The sequence below is a fragment of the Micropterus salmoides genome, unplaced genomic scaffold, assembly GCF_014851395.1.
Source record: "Micropterus salmoides isolate LMB-PRFRI ecotype aquatic unplaced genomic scaffold, ASM1485139v1 Ms_hic_scaffold_16, whole genome shotgun sequence".
Lineage (NCBI taxonomy): Eukaryota > Metazoa > Chordata > Actinopteri > Centrarchiformes > Centrarchidae > Micropterus > Micropterus salmoides.
The window spans coordinates 32,443,973-32,469,825 of record NW_024040707.1 but is presented as its reverse complement, the minus strand read 5'-3'; the positions used below and the strand labels follow the sequence as shown (position 1 = coordinate 32,469,825).

The window sequence follows — 25,853 nt, the reverse complement described above, 5'->3', positions numbered from 1 at the left end:
TTTCAGGAATATTATCTTGTGATGAGAAATCTCTATATACTAGCTACTAAGCAAAGATAACGTGATGTCAGTGTACAGTAATTAACACATTAATCATCAACTGTAAACGTCTTCAACCTGCTGTAAAACCTAAAAATGTCAAAATGCCGAAACAGATGGCAAAACAACTCGGGATGTGGCAGAAGAAGTACCAGATCTGCAACTATCAATTAATTTTAATCATTGATTAATTGATTTAGTCTTGTGAATGAAATGAAAGAAAATGGTGATAAATGTCCCTCAGTATCCCGGAGCCCACGGTGACAGCAGACGTTTTGCTTTGTCAACAGTCCAAAACCCAAAAGATTCACAAACAATCATTTAAAACAATCGTAAGTGCGTATCAAAATGAATTTTCAAAATGATTTAATGAATAATCTTCTGTCGGTTGACCAATCAGGAGCAGCAGTACAAATGTTTAGGAACCATCTTGGATGAGGATTTCACTCAGTTTGAACATTAGCTATGATCAGCTGGTTGGGTAATCTCAGTGTGATAAACATAAACGTGTGAACCACTGATGATCTTTGCCACTTGTTTCCAGGCAGAGCCACACAGAGCTCAGGTGGACTCCCAGCATCCTCTGCAGTGTGTTTAATCTGCTTACTGCAGGTTTTACCTGTGGAGCTGGTTTCCTTCTTTAGCTGCTCTCTGACGGAGGGGTTGAGGTAAACCTGTGTGCTCTTGTATAAACTGTGGTTTGTGTTTGTTGTTGTATTCCTACTTTGTGTATTGTGTAAATAATAGCGCACAGGGTGAGTGTGTAATACCCCAATTCATCAGCGATGAAGATGATCCGTCTCTCCAGGACGGCGGCGGCAAACACCAATAACACCTCCTCGTCTGTCAGGCAGCGGAAGAGCGTGGCGAAGTCTACGTGTTCGAGCCAGGAATCCAGCGGTCGTGTCAGACTGATGATCTGGTAAGTGAGAGTCACCACATCACAAACATGTCAACACACGGCTAACGAGCCACTGGCTTCCCACGCCGCCACCGTCTGGTGCTAAAAACCACTTGTTTAAAGGGAGGGAGGAGGTGCAGGTTAGTGTTGGTGCTTTTTATGATTTACTTCCTCCACTTTAAATCAGTGTTTATATACAGAGCAGCTCCTTCCTGTGATTTCTTTTTAGGTTTATTTGATAGGGACAGATGTTATAAACATAGAGAATTGTATAACAATTTTCCAACGCACAACATCACAGCATTTCCAATGCCGTCCCTAGAAGGGCTTTTAACATTACATATACAACAAACATTAAGCATAGTAACAGTAAAACAATTGAGCACATACATGTATACCACCCACCGATCCCTCCCTCCCCCCCCATCCCTACACACGACCACACGACTGATTATCTTTTAAAAACTTCTTCAGTTAGTTTTAAATTCTTGATGATTTTGTTCTGTTTTTAGCTCAATAGGCAGCTTGTTCCAGATCTTAGCTCCCTTGATTGAAAAGGAAGTATGGCCGAAGGATGTTTTCCTATAAGATATTTTGCAATTTCCTGCAGTTGTATTTCTGGTTGACAATCCAAAGGCCTTTAACGGCTGTACCATCTCACAGAGAGCCTGAGAAGTCTGTCCATGCAAACACTTCATGATGAGGTTTGCGTGTGCAAATGCATATAGTTATCGAAACTCAACACGTTCAGGTCTCATTGTGAACTTTACACAGCAGGAGAAGCGGGTCTTTGTCTGGTCATGGTAGCTGCAACACAAACAGTGGACAGCGTCAGTGAATACCTGAGATGACTGAGCTGTTGGAACATGCGGACTGATGGTGTTTCTGCTGTGAGGTAACATTACAGGTTCAGACAGCGCTCCACACAGACACACCCAGCTGGAGGAGCTCACTCGGCTACCAGAGAAAGGAGCATGGTCATGTGGTGTTTACTGTTTGGCCTTGTTGTTGTAATGTGGGTTTTATGTGGTTAGGCTATATTTAGCTCAGTTTAAGTCAATTCTTTGAGTCTGAAAGGGCAGCTGTCTCCGGAAGGTTTGCAACATATAAATTGGGCTGCCCGTTGTTTCCTCTTGTGTTCCTGAATGTGGTCATATTTCTTTAAAGCAGCTTGGCGCAGGTCTAGGTTGACGGGCAGATGTTGAGACTTTATTACTGCAGAGGAAGATCCCAGCTGCTCTCTGAGACACACATGTAATCTGCCTGCATTAAAGACATATGACTTCACTCAGTGACACAAGAGGAACAGACTGAAAGTTATTCCTGTAGGAAGTCCCGGCTCATCACAGCTTATAAATGCGACTACTCACAGTTTTTTTTAAAGATAATTCAAGCTAAAGTCTAAAACAAAACTATTTATTGCATGTTAATAATCTGCTGTATTTTAGTTGCACATTTCACTATCATACCAGCCACAGTATAATTATAATTTTATTTTAAGTATAAAATAGGGATAGGGAACAAACATTACTGCAGCCAAGAGACCAGATTTAAGAAGTTTTATACCTTTGATCTCTTTGAACTGAATTCAACTCCATTTAAGGGGACTGTCCATCAGTTATGACGGCTCTATACTCACCAAAATAACTCGCTAATAACACGGTGAGACAATCAGGAACTGAAAGTCAGGTGCGTTGGCTTGGTCAGAGAAGAAGCAGGAGGTGGGACTGTAAACCGAGACAGGTCGGGTCATAGTTTTACTGTTCAACTACACTTTCTCTAAAAAGTTTGTCTAACTCGGAGGTTTGTTTCCAACCTGTCTGACCACCTGACTGCTCACGTGTCTTTGTGCATCGGAACTTCTTGTTTGAGATGTCGCCACATTCTGAGATTAAAGAAAATTATAACTATTATATACTGAAAGCGCTTTTACACTACATCTGCATTCACCAGTCATACACATTCATACACTGAGCCTAAGTGGCGGAATAGCCACCGGGGGCAATTCGGGGTTCAGTATCTTGCCCAAGGACACTTCGACACGCAACAAGGGTGAGCCAGGGATTGATCCGCCGACGTTCCGATTAACGGCCAACCCGCTCTACCTCCTGAGCCACAGCCGCCCTTAAGATGCATGACATTGTACATTTTGTGTTGCATCAGAAATCATTTTGAACTTCTGCCTCTGTTGATCTGAGTCTTTCGTTGCAGTAAAATATCTGCATCATCAAACTATATGTGAGCAAAAGAAGCGGGGGTTTGATCTGACCTCAGTGCCCGACTCAGGAATGAAGCTCTTAATCTCCACAGTGTGTCCTGGAGCTGGGAACGAAGCCTCCCTCAGCTTCTGCATGAATGGGTAGATCATGGCCATGGAGATCTGCCTCCGCTTCTCCACCTCGTCAAATATCTGCACACACATACACACACAGTCACAATGCAGCACCAGTAAATATAATACAACACATCTCAGTCTTTATAGAGTCTCAGAAGTCCTGAAATAAAAGCTTAACAGCGAGTGGAAATAAAACTCCAGCCAGCAGAACGGCGACGTATTGTTGTAATGGTGGAATAAATGCAGTGAAATGTACGTTACACTGAATTTAGCAAAACAGGAGATGTGAAATTAAAATAAAGGAGCAGATCAGAAAATAGGGAGACATCTTACTAAAATATAATCAAATGTTTTCATAAATAGACTTTTGAGTCAGTGAAAACACCGATCTAAACTTACTAACAGGAGCAGTGTGCAAGAAGTTTTCCTACTTTAAAAGATATTTAAATATGAAGAAAAGAAATTATCTATTTAGTCTGCAAACGTTATTTCCCAACATGAAGGTCTTAAGGCTGTTTCTAATCCACACTGCCGGGAAACTGAATCATTGATTTATATTTTTATGGCCTTTAAGTAGTCACATTTAAATGTAAACTTCCGCCATGTTACTGAAACCCCCAAATTCCCAGAAACTTCCAGAGGACTGTAAAGCTTTAATTCAGCCAATCAGTTATTCACAGCAACAATCCGCTCCAGTCGACCTTCAGGCTGCGTTTACAGCCAGTGACACACGTCACTAAACACTAAACAAAAGAAAACCACCCGACAACAGGTGTGTCTAATCCAAACAGATGAGACGCCCTGGACACACTGAGGTAACCACAGAGCTCCTCTCACATACAATATTTATCAATAAATATGTCGTAGGATTTTCCTTTTGATATTTAGGTTTCACTTCAATATGAAGCCAACCAAGTTACAAGCTAGTTTTATTGACCAAGTGTGCACCTGCCAGGTATTTATCACAGGTGATCAACCAGGTGATTAATGAAGGAACAGTCGTAAATGCTGACATGAAGTCCACAAACACAAAACTAGTTTCTAAAAGACAGTTTGATATTTTTCTAATGTTAATAGAGAAGCAGAGCTTAGGGTAGTCAGGTTAAGAAATATAAAAGACTCTGAAACAGACTTCCTCTTCTAGAAACACTCAGGTGAACTCACCTTGGAGAAGAGGCCGAAACAAGCCAGCGAGCTTATGATGCAGTAAGCCTCAGGTGGTCGAGCTCCTTTCCCTCGAGGCTGCAGAGCAAACAGAGAGGACATTTCATAAACAGAGTGAGGATGCCTCTAAATGTGAAGACAGCTTGCTAAGTCTGCACACTGACCAGTAACCTCCTGCAGTAGCCATTTCTCCTGCTGCCGTCAATCTCCGTCAGAACGAAGGAGAAGGTCTCACTGAAAACAGATGATGCGAAAACTCAGAACAAGTACTGATGCACCTGAACACAAGTGTAAAGAGGAGGAGCAGCTGTACCTGTGGTACTCAGTCAGAGGAGCCCAGTTGATGCCCTCTGGGAAACAGAAGAGAGTGATTGCCTTCAGCGTCTTCTCCTCCTCCTCCTTCTGAAACCTCGCCATCCCGTCCCTCTGAAAGTCACAACACACACAAACCTCTGTTCTTTCATCACATAACATGAACATGAGTGTTTCCTGCTTCACAGTGGGGACAAACTCTCCTGCAAGAAACCTCAGTTCAAGTGATTTTACACTCGTTTAACCATCTCCAGCAGATTAATAGACCGATAAAATGATAATTTGGTTATTCTTGGATTGAGTTACAAGCAGATAGTGCTCTGTCTCAGGTGGACAGCACTGACCTGCTGGATATCCGTTCCACCGTCAGACTGACCTTGGGAAACTGGTAGGTGATCTGAGGTTCGTAGCCGCTGCCGTCCTTGGTTCTCTTGAGGCTGACCACCACCAGATACTCGAAGAAGTACTGCCCGCTGCCGAAGCGGTGCTGCCTGGATGTGTCTGCCACAACCGGGGCCGGCGGCTCTGTAGGCTCAGCATCTCTGACTCCTACACAGAAACACATTGTGCTTTAGCACTGGGGGTTCCCACTGTGATCCAGCTGGAAAGGTTTCCAGGCCTCTGTAGATCAGCACTTCTTCCCTGCTCACAGAAGTGCACTGGAAAAAAAACCCTAGCTTCAAATGAGATGGTAAATCTAAAGTATTCCTTTGATGAAGGACACGACAAACCCCCACCCTCCCTTATTTACTGTTTGTGTTGTTTGATTAAGGAACACCTTCTGAGGGTCAGATGGTTCTCAGTCTTCAGTACAGAGCTGCAGTCAGGGTGTGGTTAGCCTAGCTTAAAGACTGGGAACGGGGGAAACTGCTAGCCTGGCTCTGTCTAGAGATCTAAAACACACCAGCAGCTCTAAAGCTCACTGACTAACATGCTGAGTCTGTTTAATCTGCAAACAGACAAAAAACTTTGTGCTTTAAGAGGTAGCTAACTTGCTGGATCTATTTCTTGTCCAACAGTGTATCCACCCAGTGTTCTGGTCTCTGTACAGTTAAACCTGGCATCCTCACTGTGACAACTTATCCATCTTATGATAAAGTTTATAGTTGGGACTGGCTCAGGTGAGTCCTGAACAATCCCTTAGTTATGCTGCTATAGATAGGTCTAGATTGCCGGGAGACCTCCCATGATGCACTGACCTCTGCTCTCCTCCTCTTTCTCTCCCTCTCCTCCTCTTTCTTTCTCTCAGTATGCAACCTCATACCATTAATGCATGCATCTGGATCTGTGATTGCAGGCTTCCTGCTGCCACCATGTTCCTGCTCCAGTTCACTGCTCCAGTTATTATTACTAGTCCTACTGATATCATCATTACTATTACTTGTATTGATATTTGTGCTGCTGCTGTGTTCTCTTGGCAGCCCCAGAGTCTTGGTTCTGCCCCATGTTTTTGCCTATTAAAGGGAGATTTTCCTTCCCATTGTGGCCAAGTGCTGCTCACAGCGGGAACTGTTGCGTCTGTGTAAAAAATGTATGGTGTAGACCTGCTCTAAAAGTGCAGTGAGATGCCTTCTGTTTCTGGAGCTGAGTAAATAAATTTGAATTATTGTATGTTGTTAGCACGTCACAGCTTGTAGTTGTGTTACAGTGTGGTTGGTGAAAGGAAGTGTTGAATACACTGTAGTTATATTTCTCGTCTCTTTGGGTCTGTCATTGTGCTGGATAATTTATTTACAGTCCAACACAGTCTACAGACGCCTCTGCTGCTGTGTTCAGAGTCCACTTATCTCCTTCTCTGCTGCCTGCTCTTGTGTTCTCTGCTGCATTCCTCCTCCTTTGTCTAAAATAAAAGCAACCAGCAAGAGTTTGTCCTCAGCTCAGCAGCCTTGTGTCTCTGTGTTTCAGGCCTGCAAACCCTCTAACACTGCATGAATACTCTGCCTCTGTGTGCTTTGATGGTCTTTAGGCTTTGTTTGCTTTACAAAGCCAGATCAATACAAAAATATGTTCCTCCTGAAAAACCTGTTCATTGGAACAGAGTCTGTGGCTAACTCTCAGCTGAGTTTGGGTAAAAACACTCCAGTAGATTGAGTAGTTTGTGTACTCTAGAAGCAACAAAAATATATTTAACCAGCGCTTCCTGTGGCGTTACAGCGAGGAGGAGACGCCACTGTCTCGCTGTTCACCAAATGAGAGCACCTGGTGTCTGTTTGTAAGGTCAGTTCTGATCTTTTCAAAACAACTCTCTGAAAAGTGAAGCCAGTGCTGAAGTAACTTAAACCTGCATTCTCTCTAACAGCCAGCAGGGGGCGACTCCACTAAAAGAAGTGTGATTGAATAGAAGTCTATGAGAAAATGAGGCTGCTGATTTATTCCCTCAGTAAACACTTTCCTAATGAGTTTATGGTCTCAGTCGCTAGTTTCAAGACTTCTTCAACACAGCATGATGTTCATTTAGTAAATTATGGTCCCATTTAGAGGAACAGAGACCAGGAAGCAGGGGAGGCTTTAGGGACCCCTCCTCACAATGTGCCCAAATATTCAGCACTAAGGTCCAAGTGAATCATGTTTCTGTGATGCGGTTAGTTAATACTCACTATCTCTTTTGCCTTTGCGGAAGGAGGACCACATGGCACTAAACCTCTTGAGGGCCCCTTGTTGTCCACCATCATCTTCACCTGGTGGGATACCTGCTGGAGAAACGAACCAGCTGCTCAATACTCAGTCACACAACAACATTAGCTTCTCCTGCTAGCTTAGAAGAACCTGCACAGTATTCTGGTCCAACATCCAGAAGAGGAGGAAGAAGTGTAGGATCCACCTTTCAAGCCTACAGGTGGATGCTTTTAATACTATTAAACATTATGAAACTTTAATTTGACTATCCAAGGTAACACAATTAACTTGTAGACAAGAGCCCTTGTTACTCCGGCTGCTGTACTTACTGTGTCTCCCAGTGACATCAGAGATGAGGTTACCTTTGGGCTGCTCACCTGGACAACACAGAGGAAAGTCAGGTGAATAAACGGTCCTGAGACAAGCATGTTTACTGCTGTACACACTGTTACCTACATTACTCATTTCGTCTTCTGTCTGCGTCCACGCGTCATTTTCAGCCAGGAAGGATCTGAGAAGTCTGGTTTAAAAGCTTGTTCATCACTCTGAAATGTGAGTTTCCTTTATATATCGTATACGTCGAGACTTCATGTGTATGATGCAACAGATGTTGAACTACTTTAGTATGAAAGTAGGCGCAGTATGATACATGAGATAAGGTAATTTATTGTTCAGCAATAAAACAAGTATCAGCATTTCCTAGGACCTAAAGTTAAGTTGTACAAGAGACGTAATGATGCCCATGTGATAGCACTACTGTTTAAATACCTTCCTAATAAATGTCCAGGTGTTATTTAAACGTCAGGCTGTAGCCATGGGTCAAATTCACTTTAATGTGCAGCTGAAGGTATCTCGTCTCTAAAACTGTGACAATGAATTTAAAGTTTAAGAAGCCAGTGAGTTAAAATAAACTGTGCTAAAGAGTGCTTTGAGGGACTCTTCTGAGGAGCGTTTATACAGAGCACTGTGCTGATTGTAACGCTGGTGAAGTCTGAGGCCTGAAAACTAGCTGGGTCTCCTGAATCCAGGCCGGACTGCTGTCACACATACTGAAGCTCAGTACCTGTAACCTGTGTGTTCCTCTGCGTGGCTCTGGTTGTTGTGGATCTTTAGCAGATTAACGCTCCCCGAGTGCATCATTTGGATTGTTACCATATGCCTGTTGCCCAATGAAGGAGGAGGTTTTGCAACACAGGTCTTCCTTATTAATCCCTGTGTTTACTGCAGCGCCTGCTGAATCATCTGTTTACTTCCAACTCTGAGGGAACAATTTTTACTGCTGTATTCAGGACTTGTGGGAAAAAACAGCTTTCAAAGTGAAGATTCACTCAAATTCATCTTTCAGATGGTAAATAAACCACACAAGGAAGAAGCGGTCTTAAATGTAGACTTCTCTTTACTAGACTACTTACTTTCCGGTTTTACAAACTAGGAAATATGTCCTAAATCTCAGATTCATCTTTCTTCAGCTGGAGATAAAATCCAAACTGGAGATGCAGAACAGTTCTGCAATTTTAACATCTGTATTATTATTATCATGTATTCATACATTATTACTTTACACCAGTGGCTGCAGACAATCTCACACAAGAACTACGTTCTACCACAGAAATAGTCCCTTGGATTTATGTCTCATATTTGTGTTATCCCAAACCTCTCAGACTTTCTGCATTACGTTTTCCTTGCACATCATTTTTAACTATTGATAACCTGCTGTCACAAAACAATTGATTTGGCATTACAATTCAATCGGTGTTTTCCTCCAGGGGTGAACGGCAGGCTATCTGTATACGACTCCTAAGAAAGGTCTAGACTAACGCTGTAACTAACACTTATTTACTTATCGATTAATCTGTTGATCATGTTTCTCGATTAATCGATTAGTTGTTTGGTCCATAAAATGTCGATCAGTGTTTCCCAAAGCCCAAGATAACGTCCTCAAATGTCTTGTTTTGTCCACAACCCAAATATATTCAGTTTACTGTTACAGGGGAGGAAAGAAGCCAGAAAATATTCACATTTAAAAAGCTGGAATCAGAGAATTTAGACTCAAAATGATTAATTGATTATCACAATTGTTGCTGATTAATTTAATAGTTGAGAACTAATCAATTAGTTGATTTATCGCTGCAGCTCTAGTCTGGAACACCACTCTATTCCATGCATGAAAAATTCTGAATACGAGAAGATTGATAAATTCTCTTAAATCACTTATCTGTCAGAAGGAGTGCTCCTCTGTATGTTTGCTGTTGAAGGTTTTAAATAATAAAGATTTGAGGAGCAAAGACAAACATCCACCTCCAAACACTGGGCACATATAACAAAACCCATCACAACCACATAAACAGTCATTTGTACCTTTAATGCTGCAACAAAAGCACATTTCTAAGTGTCCTGACACGACACGCTGCAGTTCTGCCCGTTTACTATAAAAGGGACCAACCCAGATCAGCCCGGCAAGGACAAATATGGGTTGAACTTGTCCTGAGTGGAAAAAGAGATCCTGTTTAATGAATCACTGTGTTGAACTCTGTTGGTAAAGACGAGACACAGAAACCGGAGTGCTAATCCCAAGAGCTTCACTTTAAGACTAAACTAGTAACACTTCACCACAAACTGCATTCTTGTGGTCGTCACTGCTGCGACGTTTGGTTTCACATCTATCATGCGTTAAAAAGCCAAGTGAGCTGACACAGAAGATCAGCTGGACGTATCCTCGGTGACCTGCAGACCGAGCAGACATAACAGGACTCCCGCTGGACTTTGGCCAGTTTCACTTTCAATCTCGCTCGCCTCCCTGGTTCCTGACAACAGCTGAAGCCTCAAGTCTGCAACCCATGACCTCTGACAGTACGAGGTTTTGCACTGTGTCAATAGCAACGGCAGTGTTTACCCACCCAACGCCTCGCAGTTACACAACTCAGCTGGCTACACAGAAACACACAACATACACAGCAGAAACTCTCTCAGGTTGTAGAATCTCTGTTATACTCTTGATATAAACTACATGAGCCTACACGCTCTTGGCCCTGCTGCTGTTCAGCTATGATGTGGGTGTAAATAACAGCCCTGGTTAACAGCTTCACGCCGTGAAGCTCTGAACGTGTCACAACACTGCGAAGCCTACAAGAAAAGGAATGGCGCAATCACTAAACACTGCCTGAATCCTCTACATGTGTTGTTTTTCTTTCAGAAAACCTGCAAACAGCAAACTTCAAATCTGTCTACACATCTGTTTAAGTCAAGCCAGTTTATTTATATACCCCAAAATCCCACTCAATGTTTTTTTTCTATTTGTCCAGTTATATTCATAATAAAGCAGTTCTTAGCTTCTAAATTTCATCCTTTTGTTGTCCTGGCTCATTATGCAGAACCTCACTTGGAGTTTGCTTCCTAAACTGCAACAACTCAGAAATGTCTCTGTCAGTTCAGCTCCTGAGGCTTCAAAGAAATGTCACAGTAAATCCTACAGTGGCAAAGTTAAGAGTTGACATCAAAGGCAGGTTTACAGATATGAAGTTTGGCAACATGTTGAAGTTCAGTACGTGCACTTGTCACAGACTAAAATCCTGTCGACACCTTTAACAGGTTAAAAATGTTGTTTTACGGGAATATGACTCCACTTTAAAGGAAATATAACACCAAACTGCATTTAGTAAAAAGTTGATTTACTGTTCCCCTCCCAGTCGTTTGAGATACAGAGACACAAAACATATCACTGGAGTCTACTAATCAATTCGGATGCTTTATATGTCCCGTGCTGCACTTTATTTCACTTTAACTACAAAAACACACCGTTGGCTGGGCAGTACTTCCTTAACCTGATACACGTGTGGGCACAACAACTTGCTCGAGACAGGTAAACATCGCACGTTATGGTAAACAAATCACCTGTTTAACAGTTAACTCTTTTTTTATCCGCGTGTAACCGATTAATACTGTTCACATTGTTGATCTGTGTCCGTCACTCACGTAACGTTAACGTTACTCACTCCATCTACTCTTCAGGATCGCTCGCGCCTTCTTCCTCCTCGGTACCGCTTCACTCATCACTGCTCCGCTGCAAAACACCCCGTGAGTTATCAGTCCTGTCCCTCTCAGCAGCACCGCAGCGGATCTTCATCGGGTCCATTCCCGCACACACACCGCATCCTTATGGGGTTCCGGCAAACTGCTGTGCGCGCGCTAAGCGGTCCTCTACCGCTCCCTTGCTGCGTTCACGTCACGTGCGACAAACGGCTAGTACCGTCTTCGTTGCTATTAAATCAGCATGTTTACGGTGTATCGGTCATGGCTGGTTTAAAGACATCAGAACAACAGACTCCCGCCAAGAAAGTTCATCGAATAGATGTTACAGCTCAGCAACAACAGAAACTCAACACAGTGTAACACTGAAGCAACAACCAGCAGCTTTTAGCCATCAGAGAGCTGAGTCAGACTCACCTCTTCCACTCTGAAAACACTGTTCACTAGTACTTTCAGCTTGCAGATAGAGAAATATTTTCACCTATCAGAACTACAAAAGGTTTACAAAGACCTTCAAAGTTCACACATCTGTCAAGAAGCCTTCGATCACATCTGTTATCAGAGGGTTAATAATAGCTAACTTGTTCACTGTAGTTCTAGTAACAAACGAAATTATCTGGATATAGATGGATTATAGAGGCACGACAGTAATTTAGTTGTACACTTTCATAAAACTGGGGGACTTATTAGACAATTGTAAAAATGTATGCAGCAGGTATAGCCTGACTTTACATTTTGTTTTAAGCCTGCTAGCGAAATTTTGCATCCCAGGTAATATCACAAAAAAGTTCAAGTGAATTACAGATGCACCTTGCTTACCAAGCTAGCTAGCTCCACCCTCTCGTCCAAATATGGTCACGTCTGGTTCCAAAAAAACAAAATGGCGACGACCAATCTGCCAAACTGGAGGCTTCAAAATGTTAAGTCTACAAAGAAACGGGTGACGTCATGGTGGCTACGTCCACTTGTTTTTTAGCATCTGTGGTTAAGCTCCAGAAACGCTGGTTCCTACAATTCCCATAATGCAACTCAATATATACGTTTTTTTTTAATTAGCGATAACATCATAACCATCCAAGGTGGGCTGACCCCAAGCTGAAACTGTGAAACGATTATGCTCCTGTAGAAGCCACAAGTCTGTATGATGTCAGCCTTAAAAACATGTTTTATTCACAATGTCATGGAGACATCCTACATGTCATTAGGTCGGAAGTCATTTTTGTGACTTATGGGACAAGGTTGGCTTATGCTGAGTTTCGGTCACAGCTGGACTTACCCAGTGGAAATTTACGACTACCATCCTCAAAGCGTTCCATGATGTGCATGACGGCAAACGTAAACAAAAATCACGGCTGACCGTAAAAAAACCGATGTTTCTTTGTCAAGTCAGCAGTGAATTGTGGCCTGTACTACGAAGCGGGGTACCTGGCTTATCCAGGTAACTTCAGGAGTAACTTTGTTACGTCGGGTGTAACTTCCCGATTACCCGTACTACAAAAAGTGGATAGGTGTTACCCGGGGTCTGTTGCCATGGCAATTTACGCTGCATCTCTAAACTGCTCCGAGCAGGTTTTGTTCATGGTTAACTCGAGGTAACCCTGCACGGGGACTACACTCCACATCTGTACTCAGTGTTAATGATGAGAAGTAGGATATTAATACACACCACTTCATAAAATGTTTAGATTTCATCCTGATTTGTTCCACTGGGATTGCATTGAAGTTCTGAACACATGAGCATTAGGTTCAGACAGCGAGTCCTGCAGCCTCAGTGATTTTAGAGAGGAATCTTAATTAATTAACGGGATAGTTTATTAGATGTAGCCCGTCTGTAGTCTATAATTGAATTCTCCTAAGTGTTTTCACGTATTTAGATAAACTATTTTACGTGTCCAAAAAATAGGGAGCCAGGGTCGGGGTTAATAACCAAGAAAAAAAAAAATCCTATGAAAGTGTGAAATTTAGCCTACAAGAAGAAAAATCTGAAATTCCCCGAAATTAATGTCATAAAAAAATCAAATATCACTGTTTTCTTCTGAATACGCCCAATCCAAGGCAAAGTCTCTAAGGTGCATGGTAGTGACTGTGGGCTAAACTCAGGAGTATTTCCCCACTGCTAAATCCGATTGCAAAGTTTAATATTCCAGTGCATGCATAATACAGGGCAGACGTGTGTGTGATGTTGCAGCCTTGCAAAGTGAAGTTTCTCTCATAAATGTGTGACTATAATGTCAGAGAATATTCATGTTTTTTACTTGTAGATTAATCTTGGAAATTAAATTCTGTCTCGGATTATCACCCCTCTCCGCTGGCTCCTTCTTTTCTATTACAATGGACCTTCTGTGCAGTTGTACCCAATTACATCTTAATCATATTACACATAAAAGAAGAGCCCATAAAATACAGAATAGAGAACTACAATAAGAACACTGTGAAGATAATTAGGCTACAAATTTACTCCATGTGATGCCAACAAGCCTTCCTGGCTTTGTCACCCTCCACGATATTAGATTTAGCCGTTAACTTGTCTTTACATTCATAATTTCCTGACAGTACCAACGTGCATTCCTCTGGAGAAATACCGAGCATGAGTTAACTCTGAGTAGGTTGAACTCCCTTTGTAGTACTGGCCATTGGTGTTAATGAAAACGAGTGACATTGCAACATATTAACTGTGTTCCTGTCTCGACACATTAGTCGGTAATCTCAGTCGAGGTGGTGATGGAATAGTGGATAAGCCTTTGGTATGATTGACCCAGGTTCAAGTTCACAGTGATACACCAATATGTCCCTGAGCAAAATACTTAACCCCTAGCTGCTCCAGAGGTGTGGAACCTCTGACATGTATAGCAATTGTAAGTCACTTTAAATAAAAGCGTCAGCTAAATGAATGGTTATTGTTGATCTGCAAAAGTCAGAAAATTGTGTATTTCTACTGTTTTCTCATTGTAAACATTTTCCTGAATAACGTTTGTGCAGATGACTTTCAGTAACCAGCTATACTTAAAATTATAATATGTATTATCTTAATTAAACACAGGAAAATATAGGCCTACTTTATGTTGCTTTTCAGTTTATGGTTTACATGTGCTTCTATGGGTGCTGCTATTATTGAGTGACGTCTGCTTCTTCATGACACAAATAGGGGGAAATGGTGGATTTGACGAGTGCCCAAGTAGGAACTCCATCTCTGAGCGGTGTTCACTTGTACTTGTACTACAGGTTTTGAGTTCTGAGTTGTTAAACTTAAAACTCTTGTTAATAAGTATTCTCTGAAACGTCAGTAGAGTGAATGAACAGGAAATTCAGAGCCGTTCAGAAAGCTGGCAGCCATATATCATACGATATACTTTATTGTCCCCATGAGGCAACGCATTCTCACTCCCAGCTCGTTACAGATGGCCATTTGGTCAAGACTCCTTGGCGTCGCTTTGTAAAACCCTGGGTACGCTTCGTTTTTTTTACACGTAGGTCTAGTTAGCAACAAAACTACTTGGTTAGGTTTAGGAAAAGATCGTGGTTTGGCTTAAAAGTTACTTACTGGACTTCACTTACTTAAGTTATGTTACTTGTGTATCCTATGTAACCTACATAACTTAAATAAAAACACTTAATGTTGACTTTTTTTATTTCACACTGGAAACGAACACCCCTCTCCTGCGTGAAAGTCTGGTTTCTGGCTCACTGTCCACCCCAACCACCTCCTTATTTGGACTTCAAAAGTTACGCTACAGGGCTTCCAGTGCGTTACAAACTGACGCCTTTTTGATAATGCGTCCATATGTGATGACTTGAGAGTGAATAGGAAAATTTGTTTTTGGCTCTGTGATGCTGCATGCATTACAAACAATAAAAAACACAATCAACAGATAAACAGACATCTGAAAAACATTTTACCCAGTTGCCAGCCTCACACCATATTGCTCAAATACCTCTGTTGCAGGCCTAAAAGTATTACACAGAAAGGTAGCAGTATATTGCACATTTAAGTGTGTAACAGACTCTTATTCTTATTCTATATAAAGAGGGCTGATGGAAAAGGGCACAAATTAATTTTTACATTTGAGGACTCTGTATATTCTGCCTGATGGTAAAAGCTCATACTCATAGTGAAGGACATGGTCTAGGACTCTGTGCTCCTTAACTGACTGCTCATGAATAGTTTGGAGGTCTGTGTTCTTCCCTCCCCGTTATTATTACTATGGCAGTCTTTGTGAGTTTGGATTTAGACTGTACAGATAGATTCTTATACCAGGCCTGTATTTCACATTTCAGACTTTCCAGTACTGCCTGAATATATGCAGTCAGTTTCTGGTCCACGTTGTACAATCTTAGCCTTCTCGGTTTGCCAGGTGAGCATATACAGTATGTACAATATATTACACAACAGACTTCAGAGGAAGACATAATACAACTGGTTTCACAGGCCTGGTAATACTTCTCATGACAGTTCTTTATTTGGCCACAGCACCATTTTGCACTGGGAAACAAATGCTGATTGTTTAGGATCTGGATCTGGTTTTGATATATAGGCTGATAATATCACTGACATTTAAAATACTGCATGGTGTGTCAAAATGTAGTAACATGTGAAAACCTGTATTTGAGTTCAAAGATTTATTCCTTATTATTCCTTGTGGTCCAATCTTCTTTCAAAGTTTTTTTCAAAATCAATATGTCAGTACATCTGGGGCGGCTGTGGCTCAGGAGGTAGAGCGGGTTGGCCGTTAATCGGAAGGTCGGCGGTTCAATCCCTGGCTCCCCCTGGTTGCATGTCGAAGTGTCCTTGGGCGAGATACTGAACCCCGAATTGCCCCTGGCGGCTATTCCGCCAGTCTATGAGTGAGTGTGAATGTTAGTTTCCGTTTGAGCCCTTAGGCTCAGTGTGTGGATGTAGTGTAAAAGCGCTTTGAGTGGTCGAAAAGACTAGAAAGGCGCTATACAAGTACGGAGCATTTACATCTTTAAACTGTTACTGGCCTATGGGCTCTTTTATTGTCCTATCTGTGTCTAGTCAGCTCAGTTTGGTCTCTTAAAGGGATTTAGTGGAAAATAGAAATTTACCTCCATCTGTGTCAGAACCACAGAACTGTGGCGCACTGCTTCTGCGTGTTCCTGTATTCAAGAGCGAGAACAGATTCGGCCCATTTATTTGAAAATCAAACACCACAACCCCGTCTCTCAAAAATTAGGTCTACGTACTACTAAAATGTTTTTACTGCTGCCTGTTCTTCACCTCATAGAAGTTGTGTGGAGGTGTTTGATCTTGTCTCTGGTTAAATATTGACAAAGAAAACAAACCCTTTCTCGTACTTGAAGTCACAGCTGACTGTTTACAGTTGATATCATTAAAGAATAAATGCGTCAGTTACCCATACCAACACTGTGAGGGAAACAATGGACTTTCAGTTTAAACATTTTGTTGTTTTAACACAGGCAGCATTGTCTTTCTTTTAAAACATCTTGAGTAGTATATAACTGTAATTTTTGGGAGACCGGGTAGGTTTTTACCACTCAAGCGGGTTCGGAGCTCAGGCCAGGCTAAACAGACTTAGCTGCAGGAACAAGCGAATCAGCAACACAACGCAGAAAGGTATACGGCACTTTTAAAAATACATCTGACGTCCATCAAACTGAGGAACTGAACATTTAAAGCAAATGGTGGTAAGGTTTATTTCTCAGGGGAACTGTCAAAGCATCAAAGCAGCAACAAAGAATGTGCTGGAGAACTAATCGGCCTAACAAATAGATGAACATTAATTCTTTAAACTGCTCAACATTCGGAGCACATGAGGAGGCGGGTAGAGACAGCTGCAGCAGCGAACAGCATTTAGCGTGGGTGCATCAGCAGATGAAAGGTGTGTTTAGACCGAAGCTGTTTTTCACCTCCACTGACTGTGTCTAAACTTCCCTTTGCATTCTGTGAGAACACACCTTAAAAGTATTATGATAGCCACACTCTACACCTGGATCAATATGATTGGACATTACTGATCAGCTGGGCGCAAAGCAGCTGATGGATGGGTCAGCGGTTGCAGAGCATGAGTGAAACAGCTGATACAGTGCTCTACCTTTAAAGAACGCTATACTGCATTTAGCTTTTTGACCTTCATACATACCTGTCTTCTTTACATGGTCCTGCGAGGCCTCGTCTTCATCCAGGACTGACTCTAGGAGTTGTATGTGATTATTGGTATCACCTTAGCAGATTTAAGCTTGTAAGAGAGGGTCTAATGAAAGTATATAGTTTATTATATGTTGTTTACCTTTTCTGGATGTCTCTCGTACTGATGAAAAAGACAGCAGCCCTCTGCGTCGTGTAAATCCACCCTCATCATTGCTGTTGTGCCGTTCTGCAGAGAAGAGTGGTCAGTAAATAACAGGCTGATAGAGATGCAGGTGTCATCTTTAATTAAGTGAAAACAATGTGAATGTGTAATAATGATCCAGTATCTTACTTTTTATGCGGAGAGACGAGAAGCTGAAACTCCTCCTTGTGTTTGGAGACAGGTGGTTCTCTGGATTCTGAGAGAAAAGGAAGAAAGACCCATTTAAATATAAAACTATGATTCCTAATGATTCTGGTGACGCTGCTGACCTTTCATCTAGTGCACAATTTTCACGTTTGGTCCAGTGTGTCTTAACTATAAATGTTGTTGGTCCCCAGAGGATGAACTCTTCAGTTTGACAAAGATTTTTAATAGCTTTACTGACATTACATTTCCTGTGGATGTTCATGGAGTACAGAGGAAGAATGTTTTTTTCTTTTACATCATAGGGATGCCGCACACCGCTTTCCCAGCCAACAGCCATTTTCCTGTCAAGAAGTCGGCTCGCTGACGGACAGTGTCCGCTGAAGAGACAAAAATTCTTTAGGATGAAACTGCTTTTAAAATTTTAATGAGTGGGCCTGTTTGTTTTGGAGAGGAGACAACATTGAAGGTAATTCAGCTCCCGGTAGAAACCTGAACAGTCAACACTGAAGGAATCCTAAACTAAAAACAAACTGAGCAACTAAACTAAGTTAACGTTAGCAGCAGCAGCTCAGCTGTAAACACAGCAGCTGCTAGCTAGGTTATTCTAATATGGGCTGATTCTCTCTAACCAATCAGCAGTCTGCAGGGTTTTCATGTCACCTTTTTGTATCGTCTCAGCTCGCTTGGAACCTCAACGGAGTTGGTACCAAAAAAGATACCAGATTTGCCCAATGGGGTGGTAAAGAGGCTTCAGTGTTTTCCCCTGACCCTTAAGGCCAAAATTGTGACCTTTATATATGACCTTTGTAAGTCCTGCAAATTAAACAAGAAATAGTGTAAAAGGATTTTTCTGATCTCCCATCCCATCTGTAGGACAAGGGGCATCTGCTGAAACTGACGGTGTTGTTTTGTGATATATGGATATGACATTTCCTATTACATGGCTACTGAAAGTAGTCATTATTGATGGAAGTTTCCTATTTTGGTCCATTCAGGTCATTACATGATCTTCGATTTGTTCTGTGGATAATCGTGGTCCTAGAGTACGAACCATATGGATTTTGTTGATAAATAGAAAATAATCAGCGCAGCTTTAAATTCTTGTAGAGTTTCAGCTGTAATACTGTCCGTTTCCACGCTAAGGAGATTTTCTGTAAACAGCATGTTGGTCTGAGGCGTACATGCTCACACTGTCTGGTCTTTACTCGGCTCTAATAGTTTGTCTGCTCTGTTGTCACTGAAGCTAGCTAGTACCAGTTAACCATCCCTTTACTACCACTAAGCCACTGCTGTTGTTGTTGTTGTTGCTACTTTTATAGCACTGACCCTTGTTTCAATACTTAACTGGAGGCTCATACTGCATGGACCGTGAGCATTGTTGGATCTGCATGGGAAGACATGGCCACTATTTATAGCTAACCAAAATGACAGCACATGACGATGCCCTATGGGAAAACTCCCCAGCAATATAAACCACCAGTGTACAAGTGGAATGCATGAAGGCAGGGTCAGGGGAGCGTAACATTGAGTATTTGGAATATTCATTTGTTAAAGTTGTTTCTGAAAGCTTTATCATTTGCACTTTAGTCAGTCAATGTACTGTTCTGGGAAAACTCCTCTGGCACAGGAAGCATCAAGTTTTGTGTTTCTTGTTTGTTTTGAATAAATTAAAGAGCAAACAGGTAGTGAGCATGAGCAGTGAAGGAAACACCAAGAAGAGAGCGACCCCTACATCAAGACACAGCTGTTCATAGAGAAGTGATGCCATAGTGACTGACACAGAAAGCATGATCAGACAGTGAGCTGGCTACGCCCACTTCTTTTATACAGGCTATGGTTACATACAAGCAGGGGGAAAGAGCCAGCCAAAAACACACCGTCTAATCGGACCAAAAATGAATTGTAAACTTTTAGGAACTATTTCTTGACAAACAGCAGTGTATCCACTTCAGTGCAGCATCTCTGTCGGTGAGTTCATGTTTTGGTTTGATGGTACCAAAGCTGATAACCTCCTTGGGACTATAGTGACTGAAGCCGGCTGAAATAGTTCCAGCACATAGCTCCAGCTGTACGTTGTTTGTGTTGAGATTAAACAAACATGATGCAGATGCTTTAGAGGTGTTGGTGGACTGAACTTTGGACAGAGCCAGGTTGTTTCCCCTCCCTCCAGTCTTTATACAGCAGCAATCATTAGAATTAGACACTACAATCAAGTTCTACATGAAATCTGACCCTGCTGTGTTCTCCAAAAACCACATCAGACCACCAAAATGCAAATGCCCTTTCAGCCCTGTGGCTAGCGTCCGTTGGGGGGCTTTCAGGCCTGTGAACACTTGTCCCCTCTCTGGCTTGTCATTCAGATAAGACTTATCATTCAGATAGGACTACTTCAAAGGACAGACGGCTTCAGGCGGCTGTAGTGACCATGCCTGTGAGTAATAAATGATGTGGTTTGCGCTCCAAGTACTTCATCTGTAACTGACAACAGACCCTCAGGGGGCTTGAATGCTCCAGGTTCACAAAAGGTGAAGAAGTATGCAAATCATTTACTTCAGTAAAAGTAATACAATGCAAAAGTACACTGTTACAAGTAAACGTCCTGCATTAAAAATCGTACTTGATACTTAAAGTAGATGTAGAGCAGAAGCTGTCATGACTTTTGTCATGTTATAGGATTTTTTTTACACAAGAGCATTTTTATTGTAGTTGGTGAAATACTTTAGACTAACCCTCCAAACATTTCTGTCTGTCACTAAATCCTATAAACCTTATTTTGCAGTCTGAAAACATCAACTTGTTTTAATAGAAATGTTTAAAAAAGTGTCTGCTTCTCGAAACAACAAAAAAAGGCAAGTTGCAGTAATTTGCATTGAAATTAGTTGAAATATACCAGCTACATATTTTTCTCGTAAAAGATGCATATATATGCAAAATTTGCAACGTAACCAGAATATACAGTACATACTGTATATAGTACAGCTGTCATGGAGGAAAAAGAATAATATTGAAATGTAGTGGAGTAATAATAATAATAATAATAACTTATATTTTTTTAGCGCCTTTCACAGGACCCAAGGACGCTTTACACATAACTACAGAGACACAACAAACAACAGAACAACAAAAGAAGGTCAATCTAGACTGAATGCCGTGGCAAAGAGGTGGGTTTTTAGTTGATTTTTGAAAGTGTCCAGAGAGGGAACATTTTGGGATGGAGTTCCAGAGGGTGGGGGCTGTATAGAGGAGAGTAGAAATAAAAAGTATTAAGTAAATACAATTACCTCAAATCTGTACTTAATCCCAGTACAGTAGTTGAGTAAATGCGCTGCAGCACATCTCCCATAAAGATTATTTATTATTTATTTATATAAAGCTGACAGAGTTAAAATCCAGTTTGCTTTATCAAGTTACCACAAATTCAACTACAAACTAAGACACACACAGTGTACAGGAAGTGGGAGAACTTCTGGACTCAGACCAGCATTACATGTTATAATACTAAACAGTTACCAAGTTATGGCAACAGATGATGGGATAAAGTAATCAAACAGCGTGTTTACAGTGATGTGTTGTGAACAGTCGACCTGCAAGAGACCATTCAGAAGGAGTTCACAGTTAATCAGTTAATCCACTGATTAGAAGGTCATTTTTGATCAATCTCACACTTAACTGGTAGCTGACAATGCCTTCTTAATTTCTTATTTAATTAATTTCTTAATTTCTATTCAATTCCTGTCTATAATTCATGTGCGTTTAAGAGTTTAAATTTTAAAGGACAAAAGTATTGATCAAATATTTGCTTTTTGTATGCAGTGCCTGTCTGTGAACATCCAGTCCACATGTGGTGACACTCATTATTTCCAGAGACACATATGTTAAGGCAGACGCCGTCCCCCCTGGAAAAGACTATGTTTTCAGAATTTGCGGATTTGGGGAGCATCAAACATCAACCAAAAAAAACTAATTTTGCAGCAAAATATAGTATGTTTTTAGTATGTATTGTCAGTTGTAGATCTGTATTTGATGCTCTGTTGATGCTTGTATGTTGTTCCTCAAATGTAAGACGCTTTGGATAAAAGTGTCTGCCAAATGAGTAAATGTAAAATATTTTTATACAACCAAAACTACTTGTAACTCAAAAACTAAAGTCTTTTTGGGGGATTTGTTCATCTTCTATCAGGGCCCTTCTGCATGACGGTGCCTCAACAACACATTCTCACTCCCAACTCGTCACATATAGACACTTGGTCAAGACCCCATGGCGTCGCTTTACAACGACCTGGGTACCCTTTAGCGTAGCCTTCAGATTTGTAGGGCTCCGTGCAACATCTGGTTAGACTGTCAAAATAAATCTAGAGATTAACATTGTGAAATTTGGTTAGGTTTAGGAAAGGGTCATGGTTTGGGTTAAAATAATTACGTTTTGTTCGTTAGGTAACTTATGTAAGTTAAGTAACATTACTTACGCAACCTAATTAAACCTACATAACTTGAAAAAAACTGATTTTTACTTTTTGTTTCACACAGCAAACAAGTCAGGTTTATGGCCCACTGTCCACCTCAACAACCTCCTTACTCAGTCTTATTGTTAAATATCCTACATTTAACATTGTGTTGAACTGTGACGCTAAGGGGGTCCTCAGTGCGTTACAAACTGACGCCAATGGGTCTTGACCATGCGTCCATATGTGACGACTAGGGAGTGAGAAGTTGTAAAGGAGTTAACCAGGTTCCGAAAATGCAAATAATAAAATTACTGCAAACCAAATGACACACAGTGATCCTGGTACTGGGGCTGCTGGGGGTCCTGGGGCAGATGCTAGCTTTGTTTGGTTGATAACATGTGAAACTTTAGCAGTGGGGTAGTTTTTTATTTAGTACTGTTCTCTAATAAGGCAGCTTTTGAAAAGAGTCTACAGGCTTTATAAAATGGCTGTATGAGTGGTTAATAAATCATCAGCAGCAATACAATAATGTGAAAGATGCCTTTGGCCGGTGTTAAAATTTGACCTAAACATGATCATAATACTAAATGCTCACTTCCTAATAAATCACAAAGGTTATGAATGTTTTTAATGAAGGGAAGTCTGTCTGCGGCTCATTTGCAGGTGTGCAGGTAGTTGCAATAGCCCATACTTAAGGTTACCAATATTTTGTGGCTTCATGTGTCTACATATGCTTACCCTTGAGTTAAAAACATTACCCTCCCCTCCTCCACCCACAGCAAACATCATAATGGTGTGCACGTTGTAATGTAATTCTCACCACAGGAAGTAAAAGTGAGGTTGTCAAGATCAAAGTTCTCTATTCCTCCTGTCATGTGATATTCACAGGAAATATGAGCTTTACATTTCACTCTGCACTTTGTCTTTCTGCTTTCCTAACTCCCACCAACTGCACAGAATATTTGCACTTTCATTTCTGATCGAAGGTGAGGTGAACGTGAAAAAAGCAGGTTAGTCACTGCTGAACTTAGACAAACAAGGAGCTGAGAACAAAGTGCAGGTTAAGGATCACACTCACCACCTGCGCTGGCTGGGATGTCTGGTCCATTAGTCTGAGCTGATCCAGTGCTGACGTTAAGACTCTATCATAACTTGGATTTAGTCCTTCATCAATGAACACCTGGCTAAAAGCGTTCTCCTCCCAGCAGGCTGTGTGTCGAGCTGTTAATAGTAACGGTGAAGCAACAAGTGCACGTACATGAGGAAGTGCGCATGTTTGAGTGTGCGGTTGACGGACTTCAGTCTCAGACTGGGATTTCCTCTTTCAATGTTAAACCAAAGTACAGTGACGTAGACAACACAGTGTGTGTGTGTGTGTTGTACAACCTGTTCATCAGCTTCTGAAACCAGTCAGTCTGTGTCTACCTGCTGAATATATCCAGAGTCTGCTTGTGTTCGCAGTCAGACCATAGAAAATAATAATAAGATATACTTTATTTAATCCCGCGAGGGATTATGTTAGTAATTTACACACAGGTCAGAAAGACACACACATAAACACAACCAATACTAACACACAGAGAGATGTCAGAGTGAGGGGACTGCCACCCAGTGCGGCGGCCCGAGCAGCTGGGGGTTCAGGGGCTTGCTCAAGGCCTCCTTCGGCAGTGCCCAGGAAGTGAACTGGCACCTTTCCAGCTACCAGTCCGCACTCCGCAACTCGAACCGGCGTCCCTCCAGTTCCCAGCCTAATCCTTACGGACTGAGCTACTGCCGCCCCAACTTTTCATATTAGATTATGGTGATCTGTTATAGATGAGTGCCCAACACATAAAGACAGTGGATGTTGTGTATCACTGTGCGTTGTGAAGGCAGATGAATATTGGTCTTTGTTTATAAAATTGTTTTTTGCCTTTTTCAGTGAACTGGGAGGCTTGTGTGTATTTCTGTATGTTCTGTCTTTTATACGTTTGAAACATGTCCTTTGTGTTATGCTGCTTCTTGGCCAAGTCTCTCTTGCAATATATATTTAATCTAATTGATCACCTGGTTAAATAAAGGTTAAATAAAAATAAAGTAAAGTAAATATCTGAACAGGCTGGATGTGTCTCATCCTGCCTGAAGCTAACTTCTCTCTGGGCCAGTCATTCTGAGGCTGCTGGGTCAAGTCAAGTCAAGTTTATTTGTGGCTATTATTAGCTGAGCTAATATCACATTTAATGTCTCAGTGGGCTTTGCAGGCCAACAACAGCCTCAAGGTCTCCAAGGAGAAGACAAACCTCCAATACATGTAGCACATAAAACATAGAAGGAGACATGATTCAAAGACAGGTCCTGATCCTTGAATAGCTGGATGCGCAACAGGGACAAAGGTGGGAAATCTGAACAAGAGAAACCAAATCAAACTTAAAACATTGAAGTCCAGTGTTGTTGTTATACATTAAATAAAATATGTTTAATAAACATAGACAGACCAGTGATCAGTCCTGTTTACAGATAAATACAATTTAAAACCAGAAAGAAAATGACACAAACAAGCGCTCCTTTGCATGCCGCTGATTGTCGTTTGCAAATCCAGCTTCTTTCACATGGACGCCATTAAAATCAGCGCTCTCTCTGTCAGTACAGCCTTCAGGTGTGCAGGAGGCTGATCTGTGTTTGTGATGTGTGATGTGTCTGTTTAAAGTGAAATAGTTCATTGGATAAGAGAAGAAGACAGAAAACAAGAGAGAAGGTGTTAAATGTTTACAGGAAATGCTGAGATGAAGCTCGATAAAAGAACTGAGCAGATGATCTGCTGAACGGCTGATGTGTTGGGGCTTCATCACAGCTTGTGTTGCAAAGAAAATGACATGAAGCACTTTGTCTAATTTCCGGAAGGAGGGCTTGTGATTTTCTTCTTTAGTTTGCAAGGTAGTGAAATTAAAGTTTTAATAGAGAATGCTGCGTGGTGAGCCGTGAACATACACAATGATAATAATAGCTCAGGCAGGGCCCTAGCTTTTTGAAAATGTGGCCCCCTGAACAATTTAGCATAGCTCTGACTCTAACAGACCAAGCAAAGGATGAAGTCGGGTGACATATTATAAAAAGACAGTCCACGTAAGGAGGCAGGACTGGTCAAGCCCTGGACTCGCTCCGTGTGAAACAAAGTAAATGTTTAGTGTTACCGACTTCCATCATGTGACTTACCTAAAACCTAACCAAGTGGTTTTTGCTGCCTTAACCTATTCAGGTCAGATATGTCACAGCTGTGAAGAGATTACAGGCTGCAGTCGTGTCATGTAGACAGCCGAAAAAAGGAAGTAAAACATTTTGACCCTGGGTGGAGTTCTTTACTCACATCACTTCTAATATTCAGCTTGGTGTTAATGTCACGGGACAAACATGTTTTTTAAAGCCACACCAACACACCATCAGCAGTGTTAACACAGTGTTAACAACTGCTTATTGTGAGCGATGGAGCTGATCACTGAGTATTTCACTATTTTTTCATAACAAATGTAATAAATAAATGACTGTAGTTTAATCCGGCTTCT

General features: G+C 41.5%; 1 protein-coding gene across 1 annotated transcript in view; it reads right to left on the bottom strand.

Annotated features, from left to right (window-relative positions):
* Positions 1–23,629, bottom strand: part of LOC119905839 (DENN domain-containing protein 2D-like) — a 28,733-nt gene extending 5,104 nt beyond the window's left edge. The window contains exons 1-13 of the mRNA XM_038723192.1: positions 23,393–23,629; positions 17,852–17,918; positions 17,660–17,746; positions 17,513–17,563; positions 16,458–16,508; positions 7,697–7,744; positions 7,349–7,441; positions 5,128–5,300; positions 4,753–4,865; positions 4,604–4,673; positions 4,440–4,517; positions 3,210–3,350; positions 764–958 (exon numbers count right to left, since the gene is read on the bottom strand). Of these exons, the coding sequence (XP_038579120.1) occupies positions 764–958; positions 3,210–3,350; positions 4,440–4,517; positions 4,604–4,673; positions 4,753–4,865; positions 5,128–5,300; positions 7,349–7,441; positions 7,697–7,744; positions 16,458–16,508; positions 17,513–17,563; positions 17,660–17,746; positions 17,852–17,918; positions 23,393–23,422 (1,197 nt within the window). The 5' untranslated portion in view covers positions 23,423–23,629. The remainder of the gene's footprint in view (positions 1–763; positions 959–3,209; positions 3,351–4,439; positions 4,518–4,603; positions 4,674–4,752; positions 4,866–5,127; positions 5,301–7,348; positions 7,442–7,696; positions 7,745–16,457; positions 16,509–17,512; positions 17,564–17,659; positions 17,747–17,851; positions 17,919–23,392) is intronic.
* Positions 23,630–25,853: the final 2,224 nt, after the last annotated feature.